Raw genomic sequence first — 12200 nt, forward strand, 5'->3', positions numbered from 1 at the left:
TCCTGAATCATGCTTATTGTTCCAAGGTAATTATTAATAGTGCTCTTTCACTCTCAGAAACGTCCTACATCAGGTGATAAATTCTGGGGTCACCCCAGTTATCAACAAAGGATCGTGGGAGTTTTAAGGAAAATGCATTTAATTCTGAAGGAAAAGATCATAAAAGCTTCAAGAAAGAAGTAGATCTGAAGTAGTTGCTGAAAGACAAACGTGACTACTGAAGGCAGCCATTCCAAACCAGGGGAACGGCATTAAGCACAGTGGAGAGAAAGCACGGGGCTCGGGCAGCTAACAGCAACCACCGCTCCAGCGTGGTGTTCACGGAGAGCAGGCAGTAGGAGAGGCGGCTGGAAAGCTGTGCCGGACCTAACATTTCCTCCTGCGCTAATGGGCTTATGTTTCATTTAGTTGGCTCTGGATGGCCCCTGAAATTCCTTTAGTAAGAGAGTGCAATGCCAATGAGTGAAACACCACTGAGCTACTCTAAGAACCTAGACAGGATGAGAAGTATAAATGTTGAGTGAGAAGGGCCACCACAATCAAGGGAACAGGGAAGCAGGCGGAAAGGGCACTTGTAACTTTGAAAGCAAACCTAAGAGGTTTCCCATGCAACTCTGGCAGTGTCAGGAAGCAAGCTCGAGACACTGTCTGGAAGAAGACAGTGAGAGGAAAAACAAAGAGCTGAGAGTCTAGCCTGAAGGCGGGTTCAAAGGCAGGAAGGGAAGGAGACAGAGGGGCTGTCCGGTTGGAAGAGGAGGTGGAGAAGAGCGGGGTCAGAAATCGCTGGGCAAAGGATGTTTCAAGTCCACATCCTTCCCGTCCAATATTCTGATCTATCAGTGCGTCTCCTCACCCAACCTGCAGAACCAAGGGGCCCCCAACGTGGTTCGCACGCATGACACAACCGCACCCCTTCATGCCTCTGCCCGTCTTCCCCGCTGCCCTGTTCATCTGACAAATACAGATTTAGAGTTGTCATGTGTGGAGGGAAGAGGCAGGTCATGATTAAACTATGCAAGTGGGCTTATATATTTTTTTAATTATACCACTTTTTAACTAGAAAATAAATTTAAGAAGTTTGACACCGTTAGTCTCTATGTTGCACAAGACATCTCTAGGAAGAACTCCACTTGTAGAACTGAAACTTTACACCAGGTCTGCTTATCTTTCAAAAAGTACCATCCGGGGCGCCTGGGTGGCTCAGACGGTTAAGCGTCTGCCTTCGGCTCAGGTCATGATCCCAGGGTCCTGGGATCGAGTCCCACATCGGGCTCCCTGCTCCTTGGGAGCCTGCTTCTCCCTCTGCTTCTCTCTCTCTCTCTCTCTGTCTCTCATGAATAAATAAATATATAAAATCTTAAAAAAAAAAAAAAGTACCATCCGACCTTCCCGCAATGGGTGCCGGGCCCATCACTCGGCTTTCTATTTCACCTGAGAGGCGGGGGCTTTTCACATCATCCTCATTACCTCTGAGTTAGGGAAACTGCATGACAGCATTTTTTTTTTTTTTAAGTCGGAAGTCGTTATTGACAGTGTTATTCATGCAGTGTGATCACTTCACTTGTGACTGTGCAGGAGATCATTTTGCATCCCCTCCAGGGAACAGCATTTCTGGTCTCACAGCGATGCACTCAAAACAAAGGCTACTTCCTGTGGACACACCTCAGGCAACTGTTACATCATAAATGTAGGTTTTGCTACTTCAACAAAAATTCTTCTGAGGGCTTTCATTCTGTTTGGTTTTAGGAAAGAATATATTTCCATTTGAATCTGTGGAACCCAAACCAGTAATTCAAGCATAACATTTTATTAAAGTGAAGCTTTCTTGGTAATGAAGAAAACAGTTAATGGTCTTCAGCCCCGACCAATAATACATAGCCAGTATGTTCAGATTTCATTCACGCCTGCCCCCCAATACTGCCAACGAATACCGACCCATTTTTGTAATATGGAGGTTTCGTAAAACTTACAAAACTTAAGAGCTCAACACCATCATGGTGCTGAAGGAAGAAAGAAATAACTAGAATGAGAAAAACCTCCTGTTACCATATGCATTAAAAAAAAAGCTGTGTTATTTGAAGGAGCTGGAAGATTTAAGGAGAGAAGAATACAACATAATCATTCTACCAACGCTATATTCTAAAAAACTCCTGCTAAAAGGCAACCATTCTGAAAACATTATTTTTTTGTAATATAATGTCTATGGCATTTAGAAGAAACATTTCTTTTTGCCAGTTCTGGGGGAAAACTCCATTAGTAAATACACAGAATGTGAATATGGTCCTAGTATTGATAAAATTATTTTCTCACAAGACATGATTTAAAAATTTTTAAGATTTGCTACAAGTTTTACAAACAACATCGTACTGTTCCTTTTCCCTTTTCTAAAAATAAAAAATAGTACCATTCCGTCCACGTAAAAGTATGACTCTTGCAGCACCTGCCTGGCGTCACCTGAGGGAGTTGCTGCCACATTCTGGCCCCCACCCAAGGGACCCTGGCTCCACAAGTCAGAGGTGATGCCCGGGAATCTGCCTGTTAATGAAAGCCCAGGAGGTGCTCTGACCCAGGGGGCCCAAAGACCACCCTCTGAGAAACATTATTCTGTATGTTCCCTATCTAGAAAATACCGCTAATTGCCTCTCAGTCTAATTACAGCCAATCTCAGCCACTCAGAACCATCACCAGCAATGAGGACCTGTCCCCAGGTTGGTATTACATGATTTCAAGACATGACACAAACTGTGTCCTGCACAATGCAGGTGGCCCACCGCAACAGCGTCTGTGGAGGCCGACGCGGAGGAGAAGCGGCAGCGTCCGCAGAGCCGTGACCAGTGAACGCAGGCCACAAGGCAGGGCTCCTGAAAGGCACCAGGCGGGCCCTGACAGGAGCTCCCTGTGTCTGTGAGCCACTTTGGTTTCCGCTCCGTGTGTGTTTGTGAGGACTAGTGTGAGGATGCACACACACCCCTACGTGTGGAAAGACCCAGAGCTCCTGCAAGAACTTTGTTACATCTGCTGGGCATAAAATGATCAACGCTTTCAATCAATAGGCAATGCTCTAGAATTCATTTAGAATACCAGGATAGGTTCTTTTAAACATTGTTAGGACCCAGCAGTAACTCAAGCGCATTAGAACAGCTGGGTTCCTGTGGTAAAGCAGGTCTAATGGGACTGAGAATTAAGTACAGCAAGGGGTGTGTCATCAAGGTCCCCTCAGCCCAAGCCTCAGGGACTCTCCGAAAGCAAGTATCAGTCCTCCTCAAACACAGCACAGAATTTAGCATGGTTTCGTCTCAGACAGTGCTCACTGAAAATGTTCAAGGGAAAGCTAAAAAGAATGGTAATATTGCATCTATCTTTATATTTAATTAAAAAGAGAGCTAACGGTACTTCCAAGAGGGAGGTCATTTCTTGTTCAGCACAAGATTACTCCGTGCAAAGCTGTTTTCAGAATGGGCAGTAAAACAGTGCAACATGTCAACACGTACAAAAGCTACCATTTCAGAAATGCTACTGCGGCTTCAGCTAACAACTCTGAAGCTGAGGTGCGAATGACAGCACCACAGCTGGAGGCAGACGTGAGAGTTGAGAACACCATCCACGGCCCAAGCCCAATCCAATCCACCACCTACCTCTTCCCTCGTTGCGCCTGGAGGCCCCAGTTGCCCTCCACAGAACGGTATCATAGGAAAAGGCTTATAGGAAGAAAAGTTATATGCAAGACCTTGAATAGAACACCTCGAAGTTCAAGAGTCAGATCATCGTTTTCCCTGCATAGTGACTCTGTGAACAGCAGAGGGAAAAGGATGATGTCCTACAAAAAACTAACAGAGAATACAAGATGTTAACATACCTAAAATAAGAACCTTACACAGTCACACACATTTAACAAGAACCATACAAAGGTGAGCCATGGGCAGATGGCTTGGTTTCCAGCCCACTGAGTGCATATTTGGCTCTCTGGGCAGGAGGAGACAGCTCTGCCTATGAGCACATACTGAAGCTTCAAATGCACCTTTGGCTTTTCCTCCTTGGAAAAAGGATTCCAAATTGGGCATCAAGACATCCGACAGTTCTCAAGCAACACTTACCACGGAGAGCTGCCTGTGCTGCCTTAAAGCCCACCCACAATTTCATTTTCAATTAGCAGCTCCTCGAAAGGCAGTAATGAAAGCAGTTGCTAAAGAGCATTCAGATGTCACTTAAAGACTGCAAACCCAAACTGTAAATAGCACATTGTGAGTCGCCTGTCACCACCATCAACTCCCACGGGAATCTCGCAACACGTGGCTATCACAGCCATCTGCTCAGCTCCCCACCACCACCACTGCAAACCACACAGCCACCCACTCGCTCCCACCTCCCACTCGTTACCTGTCATGTGCAGGCTTGTGTGGAGACGGAGGTGCTGTGAGCAGAGATTAGAATGCAGAACACATGGGGGCTTGTTTCACATTTTGCAGCTAAGATCTGGCCACATGCAGATAACATCGTATCATCAGAAGAGGGGAAGACTTAAAATTAACATAAAATGCAGTTTTAAATAAAGAAAGGGAGTTCTGTCGAACCCCATCAACTATCGAAAATGCAGTGTGAAGGGAAAACACACTCCCTCGGCCCTCAATCACCCATACCGCAGGGGCTGATGGTGGGCAGAGTTGAGAATCCTTTCTCTCACTTTGTCCTTCTTATTCCTCTAACAATATATACAATTTAAATGGCCCTTAATAAAGTTCCCCACACACATACATATTCTTGGTGTTTGGTAAATGCCACTGTTTGGTTTGGTTTTGTTTTTTTTTAAACAGAGCAATTTCTATAGGTCTCAGGATCGCTCAAGCAGAGTTACTGTCCATTTTTTTAATGGCAGTTCCTTTTCCAATTCAGCCTATTTTCTCTCTGTAGGTTTTGTTTTATGAGGTGGTAGTCAATGTGCTATGTCCTCTTCTAGTCAATTTTTGCTAAATGTTAATTAAAAACATCTATGTCACTTGGGATAAGATTTATTACTGGCCGTATCACTCCAAACATCTGTCTGAGGTCAAGTGATGCTTATTATCACTCTTACAACATCCAGGGCTGATGGACTATATCCCAGACAACAAGCTAAGGAGTCAGGATCCTGACACAAAACAAAAATTCTAAAACTCAAAAAATAAACTGTCACTGCCTCCAAAGTCCAAAGTTAAAAAAACAAAAACAAAAACAAACGAAACAAAACAAAAACTTCATAGAACTTATTATACACCACTAATTCGGAACAGAGACAAGCCTGTATTGTGGGTTCCTCAAAACTAATGTTAAAATCTGACATCTTATCCATATTTTGAGTTAATCAAAGTTCCAGCAGTGGTTATTAAGCCAATCTTTCTCCTCCCAGTTCTTTTATCATCTGGTTTTATTTCTACTTCTGTAGTTTTAAGGCAAAGGGAAAAAAAAAATGTGCAACTTAAATTAATCAGAAGGAAAAATAGAGGATTTTATTTACTCCGTTTGTAACCTTCACATGACAAAACAATTTTTAAAAAAAGCAAATGAAATCCCAAGAAACACATTAAACTTGAAATTCTGAAGTAGGAAGTAAAAACGATTTAATTGCAGCTCAGTTTCTTGACAGTAGCTCAATGCACCTTCGGTTATTTAACCATAGTAACAAATGTATTTATGAAAGAGCACCTAGCGAAGTTCGTACGTCTTTTCATTACTGAAGTATAATCCCTAATTGCATTAGTGTTTCAAATGCTCTGATTTCCAGAAATCTGTAGGCTCTAGAGTCAAGCTGGATAAATACCTGTGTGACCTCAGCCTGGATTTTTATACCCGAAACTAATTAGCTGGTCTTCAGAAATATGACTTGAACTGGATCTGTTTAATCAAAGTTGTCCCTTATAAATCCTCCTTTGCAAGTTAATTTCTACTAGCAAGAATGTCACAGAGAAGTCCTCAGACAACCTGAGTCAGTCACACTGAAATAAAGGATCAGCTTCTGGTAGTAAATGCTCTCACCGGGAAAGAGCCTGAGCAGATAGACTGCTCCAGCACGATGGATGCAAGCACAGCTGGGTGGCTTGGTCACCTGCGCCCTTCTGTTCTACCAACACAACCATTCATTCCAAATAAGGCCAACACGCAATGGCAATACACAAGGCAGTGCAACCCCCATGGCTCGAACAATAGCTCTAACTTTAAAGACGTGGCACTGGGACCAATCCCTCTTCTTCCTAGACACCAGTATACATTTTTGGTAGCTACAATGTCAGCACCTACAAATCCTCCAGCAAATCTGATTCCACCATAGATTTTCAGGGAGAGGAGCAAATTTCCATTCCTTACAAGCAATACCCACCCAGATCAACTTATATAAAGATTTTTAAACCACAGAAAAGCCATTCTCACCAGCAAGGTCAGAGTCTACCTGCTGGGCTCCTGAAATATTCCCAAACTCCTTTATTTCCCTCTCAAATGGGATCCTCCTGTGGCTCTAAGCAATCTCAGTAGGTTGCCTCTTTCTCTAAGAAGTCCAGCCCTTAGCTGAGTGTAGTTTTGGAAACTAAAATTCAGTTAGGAGAGAGGCTCTGGGATTTACTTTGATGACCGATCCTGATATCCACTTGTTGGAAGAGTTCATATGGCCTAAGAATTGCTCGTACTTCACTAAAGCCTATTTCCTCTGGTTGGGTTCCTACTAGAGAGAGAAAAGACAGGCTAATGGACTATATGGAGTTTTAGAAACACCCATGCCCAGCCAAATCTGAGAGTTCTCTAAACTCCCACCAACTTTTCTTCCTTGCTTCTCTAATTTTAAAACCCCTTTGCTCTCTGTGTTTTCAACTACAAAGTAATAAAATTTTAAATCCTCTCCCATGGTCTAGAAGTAAGACATAATGTAAGAAAACCCAAAGCCCTAGGAAGGGTTAAGTTTTCCAAAAATGCTTCTGAGGAAGTCCTCTGCTGGCTCCAAGGTTTGGCAGCGTGTCATGTCATTGTGTCCTTCTGGGGCTGCACTGAGACTTAGTCTTGCAGTTAGAGAACAAGGCTCCTTACAGGGACGGCCTGGGCAGCCTCTATTTTGGTTTCCCCCTCCCAAGTCTAAGTAGAGATGGTGGGGGGGTGGGGGGGAAGCCCTACCACATCCTTATTAGTACAAGCTAAAACCTTTTAAACATAGTATCTGGATGCTCACATCATGAGCAAATAGTTCTGTGTAAAACAAACACAAGCCTGGGGGGGTCAGAAAGACACGCATTCTTCCGTAAAAGTTAACTTGTTCCTTTCTTTGTTTTTAAACCCCCCTTTGGAAAGTAAGGAGAATGTTCAAACTTGCCATATAAAAAAGTGCAACCATTTTGAAAGACAGCTGCCAGCTCAGCATCTTCTAAGTCGGGATCTATTTATACTTAAAAACATAATCCAACAAATGAGTTCCACTGGGGTGGTTAAGTGCCAGTTAAAAAGCTTTCTTTCCCCAGTATGAGAAAATACCAGGAGAACTGAGGTTTTATAATCAGGAAGAGAAGGAAAAGGCAGCTTGGTTTTAGAACTACACAGCTCTCTTATAAAAGTATACAATTGTACTCTCACGGTAAAAAGATTAGTTGCCTTCAATGGATTCTCAGAAAAAAAAAAAAAATCCTATTATTTCCTCCCCACAAAGGAGTAACATCTTCCATAATTACAGGAAAGCTGTGCCTTAAGGTGCCTGCTCAGGAAGTACCATTTCCTAATAAGATGCAAACCTAATCCACTCTCACCGAGTCAAAAATAAAGACTAAATTCTCACCTCCTACAGCCCTCTTTCCTCTGTAGTTCTCCCGACTATACCTCCCTCCATAAGAGGCACTAAGCAACGATCCATTAATTTAGAAATTCTCCTCAAGGACACTCTCACCTCAAGGCCCCCTCCCAGCTAAGATGGTCAGATCCAGCTACTTTTGTCTTGTACGAGGCGAAGGTAAGGGGAACAGTAACCGCCACGTGTGCAGGTATCTGGCAATACTCTCAGCACAAGCTTCTGAACGTCTACGGTGGCCCTCCAACACTTGTGTGTCACCTCTTACCAGTGATCACACAACAGACAGCACGCGTCCGGGCAACACACATGTAGCCATGCCTCTCCCTCACACGTCTCCCCTTTAAGTGTCTTCACAGAAACTATCAACTACAGACTCCAAACCAAAATTACGCTTGGGCCCACAGCAGTCTTCCTTCACGGACCTTGAAAATGCTATGTCATCTCTGGGCTGGTCACAAATTTAAAGAACCACTGAAACTCAGAGAGAGGAGCCCGAGAAATCACCTAGACCAAACCCCTCATTTTCCAGATGGAAGGCAATGGACAGTGATTTGCTCCGGGTTTCAAAACAGTACATGTGATTCTAGGAAGACTACAAATGAAAAGTGGTAGAGCTTTATTTCAGTTATCAATTTCTGCTTCCCTTCCTACTAGAAAAATAACACTTGATTTGGGGAGTATATTTTGGCATCAACACTGAAGATAAGAAAAACACCACTTGTTTTGAAAACTCTTACACAGACCAAAAAGGTACAACTCATTCTTTCCTTCTCCATGATTCATGACGAGTGACTCAAAAAAAAATTGCTTTTCAAATATTTTGCCTAAAATAAAGATAGCTTTGATTTCAGATACCACTTGTACCAGAAGGTTAACCATTAGGACCAAAACCTACTTGAATTTGAGGTATACAAGACAAGTCCTTGTCTTCTTTTATGATCACCATAGGACAAAGCAGAAAGAAGAATTTTGAGAACAGAGAATGGAAAAGTCAGACCAGGTCTGGGAGTAAGAGAGTCAAGGATAAGGAACCACACTTTAGTGTAGACTCTGAATTAAATTGGTTTCTTGCCTGAAAGGGCAGGAGGGAAGGAAGGCCTGGGGGAGAGATGGTGGTTGTGCTGCAACCTCTCTCCCTGGATAATAATTACCTTTCTCACTGATCTCATACAGAGAGGCATGGGTTGGGAGTCACAAACACCACAGGAACATCAGCTTTTATAGAACCTAGCCCTTCCTCCCTCGCTCCACTCTCTTTCTTGAAACAGTTTACTAAAAAAATAAAATAAAATAAAATAAAAATCTTCATACAAATGTGGTTGCTTTCAAACTTTTCAGCTCTTTCTCTGCTCTCTGAACTTGGTAGATTATCGGGTTTCTTTTTAGGCCCTCACAGACCATTTCTATAACCAAAGTCGCTCCTTATGACCAAACTACTCACACTGTTCCTAGAAATACTTGGAGACACCTGCAACCGATGACCTGGAGTTCTCTTTCTCTTCATGCTCAATCCTTATCTCAAACAAGGGAGACAGAATATACAGGGGAAAGAGAGCAACATAAAGAAACCAGGGTCTAAACCCTGGCTCTGTACCTCATTGCTAAGTGGCCTGAGACAAGTCACTTTAACTCTTTGACCTCCAGTTTCCCCATCTGGAAAGTCAACATCATATTACCTACTACCCAGGGTGACTGTGAGAATTACAGATTATATAAACTCCCTTGTTAATGACAGTCACATGGTATGCATTAGATAAATGTTAATAATTACTATTAGAACTCCAATCTGGCATTTCATTTCAGGACATGTATGTATCTTCAGAAAACCTGTCCTGTGTGTCAGATGTGGGGACACTTCCCTGAGATCCTTCTGTGTCCATGCTGACATCCACCACTCTGGATGTTTTCTGATGTTTTCTTGGGAATAAGTCCCTCATTACCCAACAGGCTGACCTCAGACTCCATAGTTATTAGAGACTAGGTCATATTGAAGTTTTGGGTCCTTCCAATCTTTTCACTAAAACTTATATCAAAAATACACTCTTGATGATTTATAAGAATCATTTCCAAAGTGGCCTGGCCATTATCAAATAGAAAATCTAAGACCACAGAGTTCGGTGGCTTGCCCCTAGATCCCTAAGGGCATTAGGTCCTAAGGAGGGGCCAGAATTTGTGTTTAATAATGCTCACGATAGGATTACTAATGATCTGTGAACTTTGGGAACCACTGTTTTGTATGATCCCAGATTTCTCCCTCTGCAAAGAAACATCTGCAAACTGGAAATTACCTGTTCAGCTTCTAATTAGCAGCACCTGCTCTGTGAACCACACTCCCTTCCTCTGCTTCCTCCAAGTAATAGTCATTCCCACCCAGTGGTCCCACCAAAAACAACACACACCCAGGACACAGGTAACTCGGCAGGCACTAAAGCCTCTGGATTTGTGCAGGAAAAAAAATTGCTATAAACAGCTTTGTTTCTCATTATTAATCTATCTCATGTGGGGATTTCCAAAGGCAAAAAGGCTCCCAAATGCCAAGAGCTATATTTTCTTGTGGATCACTGAAACTTAATTATTAACAGACCAGTAAGCCCTACTACCAGACTTTCATACAATCAGCAGATCACGAAGACAGTCTTGAATTATGGACTACAGAGAACAACTGAAGAACCGAAAGGCTATTTCATTTCTTCACCACTGCTCTCCCACACGCCGCAATATTTGAGCTGCTCTGGAATATATAAATCCTATGCAAGGTACTGACTGCTTGCAGACAACCATTTTTAGCACCTCAGAACCCTGAGACCCACAATGGACGCGATCACACCTGCCCGTTCCGTTCTGTCCCAATTATGAAGATCTCTGCCCTACAAGCCAGTCTACCTTGACGAGCATCAAGAGTCCAGTCAGTCTGCCCCACACACAAGCAGCAGCAGCGTCAAGCTTTACAGCACACAGCACATCTGATAAAAAGGAACCGACCCTGAAGTTTCAAATCGTAATAAAACACTGAGCTGGGCTTGGTATATTCTGTTAGAAGCAAGTACACAGCTCTGTGGGGTAACTCTCCAGCAGCCCACCAAGGAGGTCTTCTCCACCTGGCATGAAGAACCGCAGAGAGGCAGGCACCTGAGGAAGGGATTTCGCAGCCACAGAGAAGAACAAACCCACGCCTCCTCACCTGCCTGAGTCCCTTAGGCATTTTCTTTCTCTTCCCAAGGTGCTGGCAGAGATTGCGGTCATTTTCTCGATCCGAGCCGTAGTGGTGTGGGTGGCTGAGTCTGCTCTTCTTGGAATGAAAGGACAGGCCGTTGGTAAGTGCTTCTCGTTTCTTCTTGGTCAGAGGGGTCTGGCGTTTCTCCACACGTTCCTGAGGCTTAAGTGCTACATCTTTCTATAGAGAAGAAGAGAAGGAGAGGGAAGTGATGGTTATATATGTGTCCAGGGTCACACCCAAAATACAGGCTAAATGGGGTTACAAGAAAGGAGAGGGAAAGCAGGAAGGGAAATAGGAAGAGGAGAACAACTAAAACTAAGAAACGGGGCTCTCAATTTTTCTGAATCCCTAATGCCACCACAAATATATCCTTTCCATTCTTGTTGGGCAGAAAAGTCAACAAAGCACAAAGCATCTGTCCATTAAAAGTGATTTCACTGCTTAGTGGCTTTCAATTTGATTCTCTGCTAGGTCCAGCAGCACACAATGACATTCCCCAAGGAGGCTCAATACACTCACTTTCCAAGTTGGTACATCAATTATGTTTCAGAAAAGGAGTACTAAGTGCGTGCATGATTTAAAAAAAAAAAAAAAAGGCAAAAGCCTGAACATACCAGGGCCAGGTGGATGTGAGCCAGCAAGAAAGAAACTATCAATTCATATGATTAAAATGCTTCCTTAATGCATTATACATTTTTACCACAAGTTCCTCTGAGCATCCTTAATTCCCAGTTCTTTGCAAAATGTAACAACAATATTATCACCAAGATCTACAGCCACTTTTCATTTATTGCTTTGTGTGTGGCTGGGGGGTGGGAAGGTAGGAGAAACGTAATGGATGTCCTGGAATAGGAAGCAGCAGCTTCAGAGACTACAGGCGAACATTTCAGGCCACAAGATCCAGTGAATTCTGTGCCTGCAGGCAGCTCAGCACCTACAGAAATACCAAAAGACCTGGGTCCAAAGCCTGACACTGACATTATTCATTAGGAGACTCGAAGTACACCACTGGTAGGATACGTGCGAATGTCCTTTGAACCCTGAGAAATGTACACATGAAGCACTGAAATTTAAAAGATTTGGCACTCAGTCGTTTGTAAATGAGTGGATATGATCCTATTTACACTGAAAATGCTCCTTCATGGAGCCTCGCCTCCATATAAATATAAATTGTTTTCTGTGGTCCTA

The 12200-nt window shown here is 43.2% G+C and overlaps 1 protein-coding gene across 5 annotated transcripts in view; it reads right to left on the reverse strand.

Annotated features, from left to right (window-relative positions):
• Positions 1-12200, reverse strand: part of AUTS2 (activator of transcription and developmental regulator AUTS2) — a 1126541-nt gene that overhangs the window by 833911 nt on the left and 280430 nt on the right. For all 5 annotated transcript variants that reach the window (XM_054507626.2, XM_064593076.1, XM_064593075.1 and 2 more), the window contains exon 2: positions 10977-11189. In XM_054507626.2, the coding sequence (XP_054363601.2) occupies positions 10977-11189 (213 nt within the window). The remainder of the gene's footprint in view (positions 1-10976; positions 11190-12200) is intronic.

Source organism: Mirounga angustirostris, unplaced genomic scaffold (genome assembly GCF_029215605.1).
Source record: "Mirounga angustirostris isolate CCGP_5_RB_7025 unplaced genomic scaffold, mMirAng1.0.hap1 SCAF_5, whole genome shotgun sequence".
NCBI lineage: Eukaryota > Metazoa > Chordata > Mammalia > Carnivora > Phocidae > Mirounga > Mirounga angustirostris.